The 22,528-nt window shown below is 40.8% G+C and overlaps 1 protein-coding gene across 4 annotated transcripts in view; it reads left to right on the top strand.

Annotated features, from left to right (window-relative positions):
* The window catches only part of znf423 (zinc finger protein 423), a 372,637-nt gene that overhangs the window by 333,069 nt on the left and 17,040 nt on the right, over positions 1 to 22,528 (top strand). For all 4 annotated transcript variants that reach the window (XM_078210855.1, XM_078210854.1, XM_078210853.1 and 1 more), the window contains one exon: positions 5,119 to 5,234. In XM_078210855.1, coding sequence (XP_078066981.1) covers positions 5,119 to 5,234 — 116 coding nt within the window. The remainder of the gene's footprint in view (positions 1 to 5,118; positions 5,235 to 22,528) is intronic.

The following is a 22,528-nucleotide window of genomic DNA, read 5'->3' as shown; positions in this document are numbered from 1 at the left end:
CCAAGCTAGAATTCCAGGCTAGCCACATGGATTCCCGCCGACAATGGCAAGGTCTGCAAGACATAACAGGCTGCAAGATGAAGGCAGGTAAAATCGCCATCTCCAATGCACCCCTCCCCGATGAGCTCAACACATTCTAGGCCCGTTTTGAGCAAGAGCACACCCTCCATTCCGGAAGCCTCAGACGAATCTGTATCCGAGGTCACCATTGCAGATGTCAGAGCAGCTTTCTCAAAAGTCAACCCACGGAAAGCAACTGGCCCGGATGGGGTGCCCGGACGAGCACTCAGGTCCTGCGCGGAGCAGCTGGACGGGGTTTTCGCAGACATCTTCAACCTCTCTTTACACTAATCTGCCTCAAGAAGACAACCATCATCCCGGTACCAAAGAAAAGCCAGGCAGTGTGCCTTAATGACTATCGTCCGGTGGCTCTGACATTCATCATTATGAAGAGCTTTGAAAGGTTTTTAAAGTTTATTTATTAGTCACAAGTAAGGCTAACATTAACACTGCAATGAAGTTACTGTGAAATTCCCCTTACTTCGGCGCCTGTTTGGGTCAATGTACCTTACCAGCACATAGAACCATAGAACCATAGAAAATTACAGCTCAGAAACAGGCCTTTTGGCCCTTCTTGTCTGTGTCGAACCATTTTTTGCCTAGTCCCACTGACCTGCACTTGGACCATATCCCTCCACACCCCTCTCATCCATGAACCCGTCCAAGTTTTTCTTAAATGTTAAAAGTGACCCCGCATTTACCACTTTATCCGGCAGCTCATTCCACACTCCCACCACTCTGCGTGAAGAAGCCCCCCCTAATATTCCCTTTAAACTTTTCTCCTTTCACCCTTAACCCATGCCCTCTGGTTTTTTTCTCCCCTAGCCTCAGCGGAAAAAGCCTGCTTGCATTCACTCTATCTATACCCATCAAAATCTTATACACCTCTATCAAATCTCCCCTCAATCTTCTACGCTCCAGGGAATAAAGTCCCAACCTATTCAATCTCTCTCTGTAACTCAGCTTCTCAAGTCCCGGCAACATCCTTGTGAACCTTCTCTGCACTCTTTCAATCTTATTTACATCCTTCCTGTAACTAGGTGACCAAAACTGGACACAATACTCCAAATTCGGCCTCACCAATGCCTTATATAACCTTACCATAACACTCCAACTTTTATACTCGATACTCCGATTTATAAAGGCCAATGTACCAAAGGCACTCTTTACGACCCTATCCACCTGTGACGTCACTTTTAGGGAATTCTGTACCTGTATTCCCAGATCCCTCTGTTCAACTGCACTCTTCAGAGTCCTACCATTTACCCTGTACGTTCTTCTTTGGTTTGTCCTTCCAAAGTGCAATATCTCACACTTGTCTGCGTTAAATTCCATTTGCCATTTTTCAGCCCATTTTTCTAGTTGGTCCAAATCCCTCTGCAAGCTTTGAAAACCTTCCTCACTGTCCACTACACCTCCAATCTTTGTATCATCAGCAAACTTGCTGATCCAATTTACTACATTATCATCCAGATCATTGATATAGATGACAAACAACAATGGACCCAACACCGATCCCTGCGGCACACCACTAGTCACAGGCCTCCACTCAGAGAAGCAATCCTCCACAACCACTCTCTGGCTTCTTCCATTGAGCCAGTGTCTTATCCAATTTACTACCTCCCCATGTATACCTAGCGACTGAACTTTCCTAACTAACCTCCCATGAGGGACCTTGTCAAAGGCCTTGCTGAAATCCAGGTAGACAACATCCACCGCCTTCCCGTCTTCCACTTTCCTGGTAACCTCCTCGAAAAACTCTTAATAGATTGGTCAAACATGACCTACCACGCACAAAGCCATGTTGACTCTCCCTAATAAGTCCCTGTCTATCCAAATATTTGTAGATCCTATCCCTTATCACACCTTCCAATAACTTGCCCACCACCGACGTCAAACTTACATCTTTCAGACTGTGGGAGAAAACCGGACCACCTGGAGGAAGCCCACGCAGACACTGGGAGAACGTGCAAATTCCACACACACAGTGACTCGAGCAGAGAATCAAACCCGGGTCGCTGGCGCTGTGAGGCAGTGCTAACTACTGTGCCACCGTGCTGCCCTTTTGTCATGGTTAGTCATGGCACAAATCAATTCCTGCCTCCCAGGTTGCCTGGACCCCCTACAGTTCGCCTATCGCCGCAACAGGTCCACAGTAGACGCCATCTCACTGGCCCCTACACTCAACCCTGGAACACCTGGATAACAAAGACACTTATGTCAGGCTCCTATTCATAGACTACAGCTCAGCCTTTAACACCATTATTCCTACGTGACTCATTTCCAAACTTCGTGTCCTGGGGCTTGGCTCCTCCCTCTGCAACTGGATCCTAGACTTCCTAACCCACAGACCTGAGTCAGTAAGGATAGGCAACAACACCTCCTCCATGATCATCCTCCACATGGTGCTCTGCGAGGCTGTGTCCTCAGCCCCTAACTATGCTCCTTGTATATCTCTGACTGTATTGCCAAATTCCCCTCCAACTCTATTTTCAAGTTTGCCGATGACACCACCATTATGGGTTGGATCTCAAACAATGGTGAGATACAGTACAGGATAGAGAATCTGGTGAACTGGTGTGACGACAATGATCTCTCCCTCAATGTCAACATAATGAAGGAGATAGTCATCCACTTCAGGAAGCATAGTGGAGGGCATGCCTACATCAATGGGAACGAATGAGTTGAGAGCTTCAAGTTTTTACGTGCGCAGCTCATCAACAACTTGTCCTGGTCCCTTCATGGCGATGCTATAGTTAAGAAAGCCCATCAATGCCTCTACTTTCTCAGGAGACTAAGAAAATTTGGCATGTCCGCTACAACTCTCACGAACTTCTACAGATGCACCATAGAAAGCAGTCTTTCTGGTTGTATCACAGCTTGGTGTGGCTCCTGCTCTGTCCAAGACCACAATAAACTACAAAGGGTCGTGAATGAAGCCCAGTCTATCATTCAAACCAGCCTCCCATCCATTGATGCTGTCTACAGTTCCTGCTACCTCAAAAAAGCAGCCAGCATAATCAAGGACCCCACTCACCGTGGACAAGCTCTCTTCCACCATCTTCTGTCAGGAAAAAGATACAAAAGTTTGAGGACATGTACCAACCGACTCAAAAACTGCTTCTTCCCTGCTGCCGTCAGACTTTTGAATGGACCTACCTCGCGTTAAATTGATCTTTCTCTACACCCCAGCTATGACTGTAGCACTACGTTCAGCACTCTCTCCTTTCCTTCCCTATGTACGGTATGCTTTGTCTGTATAATGCGCAAGAAACAGTACTTTTTACTGTCTACTAGTACATGTGACAATAATAAATCAAATCAAATACATCTTGGCCTGTTGTTTTGTTTTTATTAAATGTTACAAGCATCAGCAATAGGCATTGCTGTCCCCAAAGGTGTGATGTAATTCTCTCACACAATGATATTAATCTGATTCTGACTTTAGGAAAAATTAAAATGTTTGACTCTCTCCCTGGAACTATTAAATTCCTCATTAATTTTGTGGAATGCAGATTTACTCCCTTCTTACAAAATGGGTAATCATTTCTAATTGGGATTGTCAGTCTTCCTGATTTCATATGAGAACCATGTCCTTTTAAGGCCACAGTGGAACTAATGCTATTCCATGAGTGAAATTATCTGTCTTGAGCTATGCTGAGCCACCTTTGTGGTTTTAGATTTCTGCAGTGCTTAATTGTCTTCCTTTTTCTGTCTTAGTGGACAAAAAAGTGTTAGGTGCTCCAACCAATTAAAAAGGATTGTGGGCTAATTTAGTGTCTGCTCACTTCAGACAGTAGTTCCATAGTTTCAAATTAAAACATTACAACACAGATTCCAACCAAACTGGCCTGCTTTTGCATTCAGCACAATCTACCCGTGGATCCACTTAAGTTTTCCAGTTTGCCTCTGAAGATTTCTTGTATAAATTGCCCCACCTGACGATGTTATTGCCCATCTTAGTAAACTCAGACAAGCTTTGGCAAAACTTGGCTCATTATCTTTACTGTTGTAGATCTATATAAAACTCAATTCAATAACCAAGTGCAAGGAAGTTCAATGTCATGTCTCCTCTGCTGTTACGACTAGTCACATTACCTGATTTTGAAAGAAAGATATGGGCAACTGGCTTTAAGTTAGCAATGTGGGACTTCTCTATTGATTACACAATATTCCATTGTATGTTTAGTTCATTTTCAGAATAATTTAGAAACTTTGGTAAAGTAGAGCATTAGACCAAAGTCATGTTACTCAATAGGAGATGTGACTGCCTAATATACTAATTGATTTTCCTGTTGACTTTACACCCCTACTGGTGTAAACTCAGGTTATACATTTTAACATACAGCAGTTGGACTTCTCGTTACTTCAACTACGCAGCCCCACTGAGACTTATCAAATTGACAGTCTGACCATGGAGTAACCTATCAGCCTCAGCATAACAAATAAATGCCAGTACAACATTCTAAAATTCACTGCACACCCTGAAGTTGCAATGTTATGATGTGCCCCTGGTCATTTGCCATTGATGTATGCATGGACTTGTGAGAGCTTGATAGGATATAAACAGGTAATGTTTGTTTCTAATTTCCTCGTACCAGCATCCCTTAAACACAAATCACTTAAAAATGGAAAGATAAAAGATTGGGTCTTTGTTTTCTCACTTGTTGGTATGTATCAATACTTAAAACTATGTTGTGTGGAAGGGAATAAGGAACACTGCTCTCACAAGAAGATGGCAAGTTTATTTCTGATAATCCAAGCCTGTATATAGACCAATAATTACCTTCCCAAAAAGGCATCTTCATGTGTGCAAATTAGATAGAGGCCCGGTATACAAGATGTTATAAATAAGTGAAACGCTTGTCTTGAAATGTTAAATTATTAATATCGTCTACATAGTGGATTAAATTTAGTGAAACAAAAAAATGATTTATTGATAAATATCACTAGGTCTGTGGGGGATTTGGCTCAGTGTGATAGTAATAGACGTACAGCTGGGAATGGCAGCCAAGTTCTGCAGCAGATGCACTTCTGATCACTTTCAATTATTTTCAGTCTTCGTGCAGGCAAACAAACTGCAGCAGCATATCTTCGCAGTACATGGGCAAGAAGATAAGATTTACGACTGTTCGCAATGCCCACAGAAATTCTTCTTTCAAACTGAACTTCAGGTACCCTCCAGAATGCGGTGCATCTGATTATTTAATAGTTAAGCAAGGCAGAGAATAAATAGACTCGTGCATATTTTAACTTTTAATTCTATTTGATTAATATGAAATATAAATTATTTGTCAGTGCTCCAAGCTACTGAAAACCTGTCACTTGGGTATTGTAACTTGCCCAAAAAGGAACGATACAATTTATTGTTGACTTGCTTAACCCCGTGGTAACACTTGTTTGCTAAGTTGCTACTCTAATCAATTAGTACTTAATAACATTGCATTTTATCTAACTTGTGGGAACTCTAGATTTTGATGCTGTTTTCTGTATTTACTTTCTGTGCAGCCCTTATCTTATTATGTGCCTAATTCAATTGTTTCTTGGTCACAGCAATTTCTTGGAAAGGTTTGTAGATTTACATGTATAATATTCATAACTAGATGATAGTTCCCTTAAGGACTTCAAAAAACGAATCAAGATAAAGGACTTGGGATGGATGGTGGGGCAGGGTGAAAATCACACTGGAAAACATCACATCCATCACCTTGGTGAGGCTCCGCCAATTGTAATTGTTCACATTGATGCAGGTTGATTCAATATAATGAAGACATTTTCTATGACCTCATTAGCTCTGATAACTGGAGCAGCTCCAGTATGCTCCTCCTCAGCTCCGCTAAGATTAGCTGAGCTGCCCTGTTTGCACTAGTCAGAACAGTCAAGCTTCAGTTTAAAAAAAAATAATGTTGCTTAGTTTCTGTACAGGCACAGTTGATGGACTGACGCCGCGGGGAGAAGGTCTGAAGTTTCAGACGCAATCATACCAGGATCTGTATTGTCTTGGAAAGCTAGAATTGCACAAAGCTTTATCAGGATGTTATTTCCATTGTGCACATTCTAATGATAGAACTATTAATCAATCAATGATTGCTATGTTTTTCTTTATTAATTCTCAGAATGTGCATGTTGCTATCCATGACAGCTTTTATTGTCCATCCCTGGCTACCCTTGAGAACTGCTACAGTTCAAGCGGTGAAGGTACATCCACAGTGCTGTTAGGCAGTGAGTTCCAAGATTTAGAGTTAGCAGCATTGAAGGAATGATGAATTTCTCCACAAGCTTTACACTGGAGCAAAATTTTGGTTTACAACAAAATGTAATGGATGTGTGCATTTTTACAAATTTTATTCAATATTTGGGCTTGTGATTATACTACTGTTGACATGTTAGTAAAAAAAAAAGAGAAATACCCATTGGGCAGTATTTTCCAGCTGTGCTCACCCCAAAACTGGAAAATCCTGCCCGAGGTCCTTTTGCATGGTCTGCTCCCCCCTCCTGTTACAATTCCTGTGGTGGACGGGACAGGAAAATTCCCCCCATTGATTGCAAAAAATGGACAACCTTGTAAGAAAAATAAAATAGCCTTTGAAAGCATTGAACGGTCAAACTCAGATCCTAATTGTTTGACCAACATAATCTTTAATTGTGGCCTCAGACTAGTTCCTCTGAAATGACCCATGTACTTACTAGATATTTAATATTTTCATGTGCAGCAGCACAAGTCATTGCATGCCTATTTGAAGTGCATATTACATGGTTGTCTATTTAATTCAGCTGGAGGTCAATGCTTTTTCTTTCATGGAGGGCCAGTGATTTTTCATGCACAATTCGAGCAGCACAATGGAGAACGGTTACTTCTAATCAGGAACTCAAATTGAGATAAAGCTAGCATCCATTCATGTGTCTTTTTTACAAACGATCCAAAATGGTTGTTCCATTAAAAAAACTTGTCCTGTTCTCATATTGGGAACCAGGGATTGATTGCTAGTTAGTCAGTTTTACATTAGACTGAGAGCATGCACTAACCTCACTTCACGACCATATAGAGAAAATTAAACTAACCGTTTGTTTATAAGTGGTGAAATGAATTAGCAGGAACCTAAATTGGCATGGTCTTCTTTATTTTTACTTTGATGGCTTACTTTGCCACATAATAAAGCAAGCTGTGCTAGCACAATTTGGATCTCTCTGCATCCCCAGAGACAGCATTTTATTATTTTTGAATCACACAGATTAAACTTGTACCTCACTCTGTCACTTTTAATAGTACTAACTTTAAACTCTCTTCACCCTCTTAAAACAGCTCTAATAGTCTGCTGTTAATCAAATGAACAAGCAAAGTCCAATCATGACTCAAGTGCACAAATAATTTTTTCCCTAGCAGCATACCAAAGCTCTTGAATTGTCTAATTCAATTAGCAAAAGAGTGACAGTAATCAGCAAATAACAGGGCTCATTTAGTGAACTTAAAACAAAAGTTTCAGCACTTTAAATGTAGCAGTAGTTCAGATCTTCTGTATAATGAGGTGGTTGATTAATGCATTGATACTAACAATAGTTAAAGTCATGGTCCTTCACAACAATCAGCATAGAGAGGATTTTCTCCCCTTCTGTGTTCACTGGCTTCCTGCTGACGCACTGATTATTGTGGATCCTGCACTTGCGTGAACACATCACACTGCAAGGAGGATTGATAATTAGAACAATGAGAGCTGAAATCTTTCTGACAAAGATTTGCATTATAATATTGATTGAAACATACAATGATTGTGTGTGGGGGGATGTTGGCCACATTTTTAGCGTAGAATGGGCCAATCATCATTTGACTACAGTTCATAAGTCATTGGGCCAAATGGCTTATTCCTGCTCCTATTTCTTATGATCTTATGAATGCTGCACTGTTTCTTTCTCTCTCCCTCATTTGGTTGCTGTGGCTGGGCAGGTGGCACATTTTGGGTGCCTGGTAGCAGGAACTCAGAAATAGAAGGTGGGGATGCAGGTGTTGGGAAGCAAGACATCCATGGTCACACAATCAGCAGCTTGTTCGCCATGCCAGATAGCAAAATGGGGGTGTGTTGGAAGTTGAAAAGAGGCATAAGGCAGGAACATAGCATCATCCTCAATATTTTAAATGACACCAGATGTTATGGGTTCCATCACAGAGAGCCCCATGATGTTACAAGCCATTGTCTTCGTATGGCTGAAGGGGTGCAAACGTCCTTGCACCGCCCCCCCCCAAAACCGATTCTGCTCTGGTTCCTTCTATTGAATCCCACCTTGCCATCGTGCAAGAGAGTGGGAAGAATGTCAGTGATTGTGTCGCACTGTGTTGTTTGAGTGATATGCACACCACTAAATAACTGGAGATATGTGGTGGCAGCAAGAGGTGATGTGAGTCTGGCAGCATCTGTAGCTAGGTTAGGTGGAGCATCTGCATATAGGAGCAAGTCCTGAATACCAGCAAGTTGTGCTGTGTGAGTGATAGAGGTGTGGTGCATTGAGTAGCATGCACAGTTGGTGACTGGGGGGGTGGGTAGGAGATGTAATGTGAAGATACATTTATTGATGTTGATCACCCACATGAAATCATTGAACTTGTGGCACTAGCTACCAAGGTCCTCAGGTCCGGAATCTGGGAGTTGATCTTCCCGGCCACCTGTTTCCAATGCGTGGACGTTGAGGTTCTCCTCCTCCTTACCGCCACCACTCATGCTTCGAGTGCCACGTTCATCCTCTTGGGGCGCTCTGTCCTGGTGTTCCATTTTCCATGTTTTAAATTCCAGTAATATTATTCAGTACAATTTGCTTTGAAAAGGGACAGCCTGCCTTTCAGAATAGAGTGTGGCTGCATCACGGGCTCTCCAAACCACACCGGTGGATCCCCTGCAAAAAAAAGCAACCAGCGGGACAAAGAGTCAGTCAGCGATGAGGTCCCACTTCACCCCACGCTGCAATCAAGCAAATGAGATGAAAGCACTAAGTTTGCTTGAATGCCTATAAGACCTTAAGATGTAGGAGCAGAAGTAGACCATTTGACCTTCTCTGCACTGCCTCCAATGCCAATATATCTTTTCTTAGATAAAGGGACCAAAACTGTTCACAGTATGCCAGACATGGTCTAACTAGTGCCTTGATTAGTTTTAGCACAACTTCCCTATTTTTATGCTCCATTCTGTTTAAAATAAAGGCTAACATTCAATTTGGCTTCCCTATTGCCTACTGAACTTGCATGCTAGCTTTTTGTGATTTATGCACAAGGATCACCAAATCTCTCTATGCTGCAGCTTTCTGATGTCTTTCTCCGTTTAAATCATATTCAGTTCCTTTATTCTTCCTATCAAAGGGTATAACTTCATATTTTCCGACATTATATTCCATCTGCAAAGCTTCTGCCCACTCACTTAACCTGTCTATACCCCTCCGTAGGCTGCTTGTATCATCCTCACTGCTTGTCTTGTGTCACCGCAAACTTGGAAGTAGTACATTCACATCCCCCATCCAAGTAACTAATATATATTGTAAATAATTGTGTCCCGAGCTCTGATCCCTATGGCATTCCACTAATTACAGGTTGCCTTTCTGAAAATTCCCCTCTTATCCTAACTCTGTGTTGTCTTTTAGTTAGACAATCCCCTTTCCATGCTAATATATTTGAGGAAGCGATGGCCTAGTGGTATTATCACTGGAGTATTAATCCAGAAAACTCAGCTACTATTCTGGGGACCCGGGTTTGAATCCTGCCACAGCTCCAACAACACTCAGAGGCTTGGCATCATCCATCACCTAAGGAAAAGTGCCTGGGGAAACTGAAAGGTCTGCAGGTGGATAAATCACCTGGACCTGATGGACTACACCCCAGGGTTCTAAAAGAGATAGCTGAGGAAATTGTGGAGGCATTGGTGGCGATCTTTCAGGAATCACTGGAGGCAGGGAGGGTCCCAGAGGACTGGAAAGTAGCGAATGTAATGCCACTGTTTAAGAAGGGAGGGAGGCAGCAGATGGGGAATTATGGACCGGTTAGCCTGACTTCGGTTATTGGCAAGATTTTAGAGTCCATTATTAAAGATGAGATCAGGGAGTGCTTGGAAGTGCATGATAAAATTGGACTGAGTCAGCACGGCTTTGTCAAGGGGAGGTCATGTCTGACAGATCTGTTAGAGTTCTTTGAGGAGGTAACAAGGAAGTTAGATAAAGGAGAACCAGTGGATGTGATTTATTTAGATTTCTAAAAGGCTTTTGAAAAGATGCTGCAAAGGAGACTGTTAAATAAGTTAAGAGCCCATAGTGTTACGGGTAAGATCCTGGCATGGATAGAGGATTGGCTGACTAGCAGAAGGCAGAGAGTGGGGATAAAGGGGCCTTTTTCAGGATGGCAGCTGGTAACTAGTGGTGTGCCTCAGGATTAGTGCTGGGACCACAACTTTTCACAATATACATTAACAATTTGAAAGAAGAAACTGAAGGCACTGTTGCTAAGTTTGCAGATGATACAAAGATATGTAGAGGGACAGGTAGTATTGAAGAAGCAGGGGGCTGCAGAAGGACTTGGACAGGTTAGGAGAGTGGCAAAGAAGTGGCAGAAGGAATACAATGTGGAAAAGTGTGAGGTTATGCACTTTGGAAGGAGGAATGGAGGCATAGACTATTTTCTAAATAGGGAAATGCTTAGGAAATCAGAAACACAAAGGGACTTGGGAGTCATTGTTCAAGATTCTCTAAAGGTTAACGTGCAGGTTCAGTCAGCAGTTAGGAAGGCAAATACAATGTTAGCATTCATGTTGAGAGGGCTAGAATACAAGAGCAGGGAGGTACTTCTGAGGCTATGTAAGGCTCTGGCTAGACCCCATTTTGAGTATTGTGAGCAGTTTTGGGTCCCGTACCTAAGGAAGGATGTGCTGGCCTTGGAAAGGGTCCAGAGGAGCTTTACAAGAATGATCCCTGGACTGAAGAGCTTGTCGTATGAGGAATGGTTGAGGATTCTGGGGTCTGTACTGGTTGGAGTTTAAAAGGATGAGGGGAGATCTTATTGAAACTTACAGGATACTACAAGGGCTGGATAGAGTGGACATGGAGAGGATGTTTCCACTAGTAGGAAAAACTAGAACCAGAGGGCACAATGTCAGGCTAAAGGGACGATCCTTTAAAACAGAGATGAGGAGGAATTTCTTCAGCCAGAGAGTGGTGAATCTGTGGAACTCTTTGCCGCAGAAAGCTGTGGAGGCCAGGTCATTGAGTGTCTTTCAGACAGATAGATAGGTTCTTGATTAATAACGGGATCAAGCGTTATGGGGAAAAGGCAGGAGAATGGAGATGAGAAAAATATCAGCCATGATTGAATGGCAGAGCAGATTCGAAGAGCCGAGTGGCCTAATCCTGTTCCTATGTCTTATGCCCTTTCTAGAATCTTTCTTCCTATATACTTGTTGTGAGTCGTGAACTATTTTCATAAACATCTGCCATTGTTGGTTAACTGTTGTTTCTGACCCAGGTTTCTCACTCTCAAACAGAATGCTAAATTCTACCATATTATGGTCACTGTTTCCTAGGGGATATTTAACTCTGAAATTGTTTATTAAACCTGCCTCATTACACATTACCAGATCCAATGGTATGCCTATGATGCAAGTGGTCTGACTACCAAATATTTGTTTGTAAATTAGATATTTTCTAGGTTTTAAAGTGAATAATTCAGATGAACAGTTGTCAGATAAACTCCATTTGATATTGCTTTTATATCCCCTAAAGTAACAAACAAAAGAAATTAATCTATATGGGCATGTCAGTCAACATAGCCCGATAGGAACAGGAGTAGTTCATTCAGGCCTCCAAGAGTAGTGGAGAATTAAAGATATATGCTTACATAGTCCCTCATCATGTAACAGAAATTATTCAAAGCACTTCACATACAATAAATTATTGAGCTTAGATCACTGCCCATTCACAGTTAATTGCTGAAAAAAATCTCTACTAAGATCCAAAGAACCTCAGTGGGATGATTAGTTAAATAAGGAATGCAGAGAAATAATTTTCTTTTCTTCAAATGGCACTCAATTTTCCTTAATATTCATCTACATGGCAACAAGACTCTCGGTTTAATGTCTTATACAGAAAAAAAAAATCGGCTTCCATTCTGAAGGCCCGAGTTCAAAAATGGTCATTCAGATTTTGTCTGCATGTCTTTGGGAAAATTGCATGAGTTCTCGGTTTTGCTACAAGATGGAGTGTGTTGTCATGAGGGAGCATGTTGTCATGATAGTCTTTTGGGATGTGTATAGATTAACAGAGGATATAATGCAATTTTGTGTGCTCAGTAAGAACTGCATTGATTGCTGTTGTGGAGAAGTTTATGGCTACATCTTGCCAGTTCTTCTAAATGGAATAGGACAGTGTGGAAAGAAAAATGCAGCTTGTATTATTGTTTTAAAAATAATAGTCAATGTGAGATGGAGAATTTCCAATATTGTTAGTTCCCCTTGTTAGAAAAGATGAAAGGCGGTCTTATTTAGAGGATCATTCTGTGCTTAGATGATCAGTTAAAGCAAGAATCAGACTTTTGCTCTTTGAAGACATTAGGTTTTCTCAAAGATTGGTTCTGGAAGCAGGAGCTCTTTATGTGCTTACGGAGGAAGCCAATGGATATCTTGCAACTATTGTTTATTGGTACTGAAACAATTTGCTGGTTCAGATATTTTACATTATTCCAAACAAGAACCCAAGTCTTACACACTGGTTAATATTTATGAAAAGTAAATTGCGTTACTATATCGTGTTTAATATTAGATAGGATTTATCTATATACTTCTTGTTTCTAAACTCCTTTTTCCTGATACCTCTGAACTGTTGTGTGAGGGATGGTTTCAGAGTAGAATTTATCCTGCAATGATTCCTTGAATCTTGCTCTTGCATCATCCTAATGGGATGTGGGATTCATTTACACTTGTTATGGCGCATATATTTTTAAGAACTATGCTGACTTTGTGTATCCAAGTTAAAAACCATCCTGTTCCCAGCACAATTATCCCCTGTGTTGCTCAAAACAAAACAAAGAGAAAAGGAAAGAAGAGCAGTGAGTGATTTCTGCTATGGAAGTGATTCCACAATAGGTGGGGGGGAGCTTTCTGACTGGTGATTTCCCCCCCATGAGCAGCGCCTGCCCTGTCAGTTTTTGACCCTAGTTTACCTAGGCCAGATCCACTCTCATCCCACTGAAATTTACCCTCCTTCAATTGTATACTTTTACTCAAGATTGCTCCTTGTCCTTTTCCTCAAATACCCTAAACTCCTTATGATACCATGATCGTAAATATCCCCCTACAGATACTCGATTCACTTGACCCACCTCATTTCCCAGATCCAGCAATGTATTCTTTCATGCTGATCAATAAAATTCTCCTGAATGCAATACAGAAATTCTTCTGCCTCTCTGCCCTTTACATTATTACTATCTATACTATCTACCAGTCTATATTCGGGTTATTAAAGTCCTCCATTATCATTATTCTTTGCATTTGGCTTCTCTTATAAATGTCCTTATAAATTTGATTTGATTTATTGTCACATGTATTAGTATACAGTGAACAGTATTGTTCCTTGCGCGCTATACAGACAAACCATATCGTACATAGAGAAGGAAAGGAGAGTGCAGAATGTAGTGTTACAGTCATAGCTAGGGTGCAGAGAAAGATCAACTTAATGCGGGGTAGGTTCATTCAAAAGTCTGATGGGCAGCAGGGAAGAAGCTGTTCTTGAGTCGGTTGGTACATGATCTCAGACTTTTGTATCTTTTTCCCGATGGAAGAAGGTGGAAGAGAGTATGTCTGGGGTGCACGGGGTCCTTGATTATGCTGGCTGCTTTTCCAAGGCAGCTGGAAGTTCTGTATCTTTCTGACTATTTGATGGTCTACAAGATATACTAAATAGTGTAATGGCATCTCGAATGTTTCTGCCCCTGACCCCTCCAGAACATCCTTTCACTCCAGCTCTGTAATATTCTCCTTAATCAATACTGCCACCTCCCATCCTTTTTTTCCTTCCCTGTCTTTCCTGAAAACCTCGCATGCATTGTAAATGATGTAAACTGTATTAGCATTCCCTTTTAGCCTAACCCCACCTAATACCTTACTGTTTCTTATTGTAATTCTACCTGTCTCTCCCAATCCTGCATGCACTTTGTTTTTCCTTTCTAATCTTGCTGTCCATACCTGTGTAAGTAATTTTAAACTCTCCTCAACAGCACACACCAGACTGCTCCATGAGAACATTGGTTCTAGTTCTGTTTAGGTGCAACCAGTCCAGCCTGTACAGGCCACATCAGCCTATAAAACCTGTTCCAGTAACTGAGAAATCAAAAGAGCTGTCTCCTGCACCATCCCTCCAGCCAAGCATTGGTCTACTCTATCCTCCTATTTCTATGCTCATGAGTATGTAGCTCTGGGAGTAAGCCAGAGGTAACTGTTTCAGGTGCTACTTTCTAGTCTCTTTCCTAGCGGCAGTGGCACAGTTGGTGGCACTGTGGTTAACACTGCTGCCTGACAGCGCCAGGGACCCAGGTTCAATTCCCAGCTTGGGCCACTGTCTGTGCGGAGTCTGCATGTTCTCTCCGTGTCTGCGTGGATTTCCTCCGGGTGCTTCGGTTTCCTCCCACAATCCGAAAGACGTGCTGGTTAGATGCATTGGCCATGCTAAATTCTCTCTCAATGTGCCTGAATAGGCGCCGGAGTGTGGCAACTCGGGGACACTACTTGTGACACTAATAAAACTAAACAATAAACTTTAATAAACTTGGCTCCTGAACTATGCCTACAGGACTTTGTCCCTCTTTATTGGTATTGATAAGGATTCTGGCCTCTGGCTGTCCACATTTTCCCCTCGTCTGCAGCCAGTCCGTAACATCCTTGAAACCAGCAAGGCAACAGATCATCCTGGATTCAGATCTGCTGCTGCAGAAATGTTTGTCTGTTCCCCTGATTATAGAATCCCCTATTACTACTGCTTTCTCAATTTTCCAACTGTGCAGCTGAGGCTAGGGACTAGGCTCTGACTGAAAACCCCAGAGAAACCATCACTCTGACCAGCATTCAAAATACTGGGTTGGAGAACAAGATGCACTCAGGGAACATCTGAACTACTGGCCTCGTCCTCTGCAGTAGCACTGGATGTCTGCTCATCCTCCTCTGTCCCTTCTCCAAACTGTGAGCTCCTGATGACAGGCACTATTCATGGCTGCAACTCACTGCTGTGCTTTAAACAGACCTGACTTTGAAAGATGCAACAGGCGCAAATCCCACTATGTGTGACTTGGTATTGTAATATGGTGTTGTAATTGGACATACTCTACTGCTCCAAGGACATTACAACCAAATGATACACCATAGCAACACATGCTTGATCCCATCAACTGATGCTTCCCAGAAACTCTCACCTAGATAGGTAAATAAAAGGAATAAAATAAAATTTCCAAATGTTTTCAGAGGTTGAAATCAGTCACCCAAAATGCAATTACTTACTCGTATAAATAGAATACTGCGTGAAGTGACCTACATAACCCATTCACAATCTGAACAATTGGAGTTTTGAAAGCCAGACAATGCACAGATTTTATGAGGAGTACAAGCTAGGCTAAAGCATCAAAAGTTTCATTTCACTAATTAGTTACAATCTCTTCACATATAAAACAACTCATGTTACAACAAAAGTGAAGTTGAGTATTCTTGAAAACGCTTTATTCACAATTACATTTATTTTTGTAGTGTTCAGCTCCTGCTCCAAACATTCTGCTCTTGGATTCTTTTGAGTGTAGATGCCAGACAGTATGCAGCATAAAACTTGTCATGATATCTATATGCCATAGCTTAGCATTTTCTGAAGTTTATTTTCTTCTCTTTTGCCCTTACAGCAGAAGTGCCTTCTCCATTTTAACACAACAATACATGCCTGGGTGTTTTCAGAAAAAAAAAGTCTAGATCATTAAATATAATAGGTCTCAGCTGCAGTTATGATCACTGAAGCGTGCACACAATTCATCATAGCAAATTAGGTACATCTAAGAAACGTAAGTGTCTCTGAGCATTTTAGATTCTTTAAGAAAAATACCAATACAAAAATGTACAAGCGAAGCATTGTTTCATTCAAAATGTTTCTGAAATATTATTAGGCAAAGTTGGGTTATTTCAACAGAAAATATACATACTTTTTTAGTTCCACTGATTGTGCTTTAAAACTATGGGGTCACTGGAAAGATCTATCTGCATACATAATTTATTCATTTAATGTATCTTGTCTACTATTAAGAGATATGTAAGCCTACACCATTAATGCTTTAGTGACAAATATTTGAACACCAAGCCCTCATAGTTGTCAAATATTCCCGGCATGTATTTAGATAATTGTCTTTTTTAACACATCTTGTTAGTTGGATCTATAAAATGAATCATATTGTTACTTAACTAAAGGTGCTTGAGATAAATTAAATGCTTTAAAATTGGTACTTTATTTTCTGTACAATTCGATCATTCTGCTGTTTAATGTGTAATTATTCATTGCATTGAGTAAGATTTTATTTACTTTTTGTAGTTTTTTACCATGATGCATTATCTTTTTAGTAAGAGACTTCTTTTGTTTAACTTCTCCTGCTAGAGCAGTAGTACAAAGAATAAGCCCGAATTCTTTCAAGTACTTTTCCCAATGTCCATTTAAGTTAGTCACAATTTCTTCAGTCACAATATATTTTGTCACAGTGTCATTTGTAATACACCTGTTGTGCTGGATATTATAAAGCAGAATTAGAGAAATTTAAAAAGCCACTATCTCTTAAGAGTTCATAGATTAAACTAAAACCCAATTATATTGTTCTCGTATTTTGGTTTTTGCCTTCCTCTGGTACCTAAATCCTTGAAGATGGAACATGTCTGCAACCAAGTCTAAAAAAATATATTCCCTGAAGTTCACACTTTCCTTATAAAATATTACCACTATATTATTTCCACATTGCTAGAGGGGAAGGAGGTGGCCTGAACTCCCATGAACCATTGCATTATTTATAATTCTTGTCAGCCCAATGTTGAGTGTTGTCAGAACATAAATGCTCTGACAACATATCTGATCTAATAGCATGCACATCTTTAATAAAGCATAAAAAACACGGTGTTATATGGCAATACCAATGTGGAATGGCTTTTTTGTTGCTCCGTCTCATTGCAATGTGCTAAACAAGGAGTTAAACGTTTTTGTTTTGTTAGTTTTTCAGTATTTGTTGTAAGTGATCTGCAAAAAATATATATTTTCATTTAAACAATATGGTTTTATAGCCTTTTGCTGATTTGCCAATGGTGCTAAGCATGGCATCAAATCACAGTCTGTGTCCAGGATAATAGGAAACTGGGTAATTTTTTTTTCTTATTATTCCCAGAAAAAAAGACTTTTGTTAAATAATGTTCAGAGACCAGGAGCATCTACCACCTCATTACTGGAATTGACAAAGACCGCAATTTGCATTTCACTTTTAATATAATAAAACATCCCAAGGCGCTTTGCAGGAGTGTTATCAAACAAGATTGCACACTGAGCTATAGAAAACAATATTAGTTAGGGCAGATGACCAAGATCTTAATCAAAAAAGTAGGTTTTAAGGCGTGTCTCAAAGGAGGAAAGAGAGGCAGAGAGGTTTAGTGAGGGAAATCCAGAGCTTAGGGCCTTGGCAGATGAAAATATAGCCACGAATGGTGGACTGCTTAAAATTGGCTTGAGGCAGGATAGCCATTGAGAGGTTTGTTTCCTCTGCTTGGGGAATTAAGATTATGGGGACACAGCCTCTGGACAAGAGGTTGACCATTTAGGACTGAGAGGTGGAGAATTTATTTCACTCAGAGTTATGTGAATCTCTGGAATTGTCTACTCCAGAGGGTTGTGGATGCTCCATCATTGAGTATATTCAAGATTGAAACTGATTGATTTTTGATCTCACAGGGACTGGACAAATGTGGAGAACAGGCAGCAAGGATTGAGTTGAGGTACAAGATTAGACATGATCATACTGAATGGCAGACCAAGTTTGAGGAGCCAAATAGTCTAATCCAGCTCCTACTTCTTACAACCCTAGAGGAGGTTTGGCCTGATGAGTTCATGGGAGAAAGGGAAGCAGAGACAGCGGATTGGATGGTCTCAGTTGTGATAAAGAAGACCATGAATGCTTTGCACTTGTTGTTTGAGATGAGGATGGAGGAGGCAAGATGGAAAAGTTTAAGAAGACAGTTTGCAATAGAGAACGGGTTGGTTATTATCTTTTGCATTCCATGATGAACCAGGAATGGTGAGCAGCTTTGGCAGATGAGAGCAGAATTAAAACAACAAACCCCACATGCCTTGTAGTTTCCAAAATTGTAAACAAATTAAATGGTTCTATTTTAATATTTGGAGATCCACTAAAATGTTGTACTTGGGATTAAAGCGCCTGAGTTTGTTTTGTAATATTTTTACTCCCATATCATTCTATTCCTGCATTGTACATTGATCAGTAATGAATTAAACTTTCAAGCATGTATATTACTGCAGTTCCATGGAGTCCAAGCAACTGAAGGCATGGTCACTAGAAGTTCTTCTTATTCTTCATGGTGATGTGGGCGTCACTTGCTGGGCCAGCATTTATTGTTCTTCCTTAATTGCCCTTGAACTGAGTGTTTTGCTAGGCTCAATGGTTGTCAGAGGGCATTTTAGAGTCAGCCATATTGCTGTAGATCTTGAGTCGCATGCATGCCAGATCAGGTAAGGATGGCAGATTTCCTTCCCTAAAGGATATTAGTGAACCAGATGGGTTTTTTATGACAATCGACATCATCATCATTATTAAACTTTTAATTTCAGATTTTTTTTGAATTCAAATTTCACCATCTGCCATGGTGGGATTTTAATCTAAGTTTCCAGAGCATTACGCTGGGTCTCTGGATTACTAATCCAGTGACAACACCACCGCCTTCCGAAAGCTGATATAATTAAAATTGGGGATGCATAGGAGGCCAGAATTAGAGGAACGCAGATATTTCAGAAGGTGGTAGGACTGGACGAGGTTACAGAGATAGGGAGGGGTGAGGTCATGGAGAGATTTGAAAACAAGGATGAAAATTTTAAATTCAAAGCATTGTTTGACTAGGAGCTAAGTTAGTGAGCAAAGGGGTGATCAGGGAATAGGAGTGCTGGCTGCATACAGAAATTGTGGAAATCATGAACTTGTCATTTTCTATGCAGTGCAATCCACTGGTGCGGGTTAGTCACAGATCATGATCTCAGCACCTATTTTCTGGGGTTATCCAATTCAACCTCCATGTGACTGCCATGGCTCAGTTTATTGCATTCTCGCCTCTCATTAGAAAGTTCTGGGTTCAGGTCCCACTCAAGGACCTGAGCACAAAAGCAAGGCCTGATAATTCCAACAGTGCAGTGCCGAGGGACCGTCGCCAAAAAACAGATAGTCTGGCCATCATCACATTCCTGTTCGTGGGAGTGTGCTGTATGCAATTTTGCTGCTGCATTTTCTACATTCCAAAAGCTGACTACGCTTTGAAGATATTTCATTGGCTGTAAAGCACTTTACGACATGCAGCAGTCATGAAAGACTCTATATATAGAATCTTTCTTTCTGTTTTACTGGAGCATTCTAACTGGAGAAGCTGTGGTAGGCAAGGTTTCAGTAATAAAGCTATGCCAGAAGTTTATTAAAAATGAGTCTTGTTCTACAAACTCTTAACGTTCGTGCATGCTTAAATCAAAAGACCATCAACCTGCTCCGCGAAGGTTAAAAGATTTTAAGGTGTTATTTAAACAAAAGCCAGGACTTTTCAAGGCATCCTTGATAGTGTTCTCCTCTTACAAATGCTACTTAAAATCAAGTTTACGAGTCATTTACCTCTTGCCAGTTTGTGACATTATGTTGTCACAAGATGGCTACATATAAAATAATCACTTCAGTGTTTTAGCAAAAGTAATTAATTGTTTGAAGCATTTTGTGCCACTTGACATGAACTTGCAATATAAATGCAAGGATTATTTTGCAGTATTAAGTGTGTGCTGATATGGAAAGATACAGTAGACAGTTTATAACTTTACCTCCCAAACTGGAACCATGCCATTCAATAATGTTTTCTTGGCTACAAAACTGCTTCATGTAGTCAAAGAATATTTTCTCTTTAACTGATGAGAATATACAGCAGCAGATTGGCTCTTTGCATATAATACTGTACAATTCCAATTCTTATTCAATCACACCAAAATAAATCTGCAAGATCGCTCTGCATCCATCTCACTCTAAATCCTCTGCATAGCAAGCCTGTTTATTGTTCAGAAACATTATGATGTACCCATAGACAGAGTGAGAAAATACAGAAATTGAAATTATGAGACAGAAGAAAAAAATGTAGCAGAGTGAAGCAAAAACAAATGAATGAACGGAATATACTGAAGATTGGGCCCCCCCCTCCCCCCCCCAATGAATGAATTTCTGAATGTATTAGCGCCAAGGCTCACTGAATAGGTGAAGGCAAGAGGAAAAGATAAGGATGTTGTTGTTGCAGGGAGAAGAAAGAATGACCAATTTTCAATAAGGAGGGCAAAACAAAACCGGGGAAGAGACCTCACAGATCGATTTGAGGACCAGAGATCCTGTAACGGTGAAGATCAAATTAGACAATATTGAGCTGAGACCAGGTGGCAAAGGATGAGAGAGAGAGAAAACCTACTGTGGAGACAAGGAGCTTCATCTCCATTCCCACTGGGAATGGGAGAGATAGTTGCTGTCAGTGTTTAGTGGGCTCACGTTATTAAAAAGTGTGCATCGTCTGATTCTGTTAGCAATAACGTGGGACCTTTTAATGTGACTATTGAATCTTACCTGATCAGGAGTGTAACAAGAATAAATTGATCTCAGCGTTGGTTTGAAAAGGAATACAGTGTGTGAAGAAAGTACTTACCTTGTGTGATGTCACTTCCAGAGCATGTACAGATATGTACATATACAGCATGGAATACTGCCTGCTGCTGCTTTTGCCACCAGTAATTGTAGTTTGCTATTACCACACTCTATGTTGCCAAGCCAGCATTTGGCCTAAATGTTCAGCCGAACCAACCAAATTCAGTTGTGTATTTTTATAACCCCCTTTGCTGCACACGATTCACTGCACACCCGTTGAGTGCGTTTACTGTTTGTCAGGAGTGCAAACTACAGAACATATGAGGCTTTAAGACAGGCCATCTGTTAGTCCTGGATCATTGGAACATTGTCAAACTAGTCTAAAAATAAGCAGATAAAAATACACTGGAAAAAGACAATTAAATGCTTTGTTTTATTATTTGGAAAAGGTGTAAATAAAGTTTGGCTTTGTGATAGCATGTAATGAAGCGTGCAAATCTTTTTAGCTACATGAGATTCCATTGTTAGTTAATGAGCTGGATATATGCAGTTGGGCCAGCAAAAGTTTCATTTGTTTAAAATCAGCTGTCTTGAAAATTTAAGGTGCGTGTTATCCACACAATGCTTGCTTTGATTTCCTTGATGGCCTTGCCTATGGTGATACCATTTTTGATATAATTGTAAAATGGGGGCACGCTTGGGATCAGGGGCAGTACAATATGTTTAGCAATGGCTTAGCACTTCTTTACTAGCAATTAAGTATTGCAGATTTAAACCAAACTGGCTACTGAATTAGCGTGTGAAGTGGGAGATGTCTTTATTACTACAGATTAACAATGAAACACGTCAAATCACAACGATATATCAGCAAAAATTAATTGCCAATACGTATCTTGTTTTGCTGATGCTGAGCTGATTGGATTTAATACATTTGTTTAGGCAACAATTGAATTAAAACCACTGAGATTGGTCAAAAATAGTTGGATGGAAATTCTAGAATTAAAAATATAATCCTAATCTGATTTTACACAGTGGAACAAAATGCCATCGTATCTTGTTAGAGTTGATCTTATATGAGTTGTATCTTGTTTCCCCAACAATGAACTCAACTGAAGGGCTGAATAGCAGGGAACCTTGTCAGAACGGAATTTACCCAGCAACATTCTTCAAGGCATATCAGTTGCCTGCTCCACTGAAGCCAATTTGCATAATTAAAGAACCAGTTAGGGCCATTTTACAGAGTCAGTGCACACACGTGCACAGATACCCATAAACCTGCACACACACATATACATACGCCCACCAGCTTTATGGAGACAGGTTCTCTGCAGCAGCCAGGGGATCCATCTGAGAGGGTTGAGGACAGGGACAACTGCCACTACAATCTCCCTGCAGGGGATTCCCTTCTGTCCCATGGGGCACATAGGCCTTGACCCCCTAAATTCTAATGCATACTTAACAATCTGAGGACACCTCCATTCTAAGATACTCTCGAGGTCTCCTGCCTGCATCTGCAGCACCCAGCTAACCTGGTGACATTGCTGAGGCTTCAGAGCTGCCAACCCACTGATT

This window comes from Mustelus asterias, chromosome 4 (assembly GCF_964213995.1).
Source record: "Mustelus asterias chromosome 4, sMusAst1.hap1.1, whole genome shotgun sequence".
NCBI classification, from domain to species: domain Eukaryota; kingdom Metazoa; phylum Chordata; class Chondrichthyes; order Carcharhiniformes; family Triakidae; genus Mustelus; species Mustelus asterias.
The sequence above is the reverse complement of the archived record's forward strand: the minus strand, read 5'-3'. Positions and strand labels throughout refer to the sequence as shown.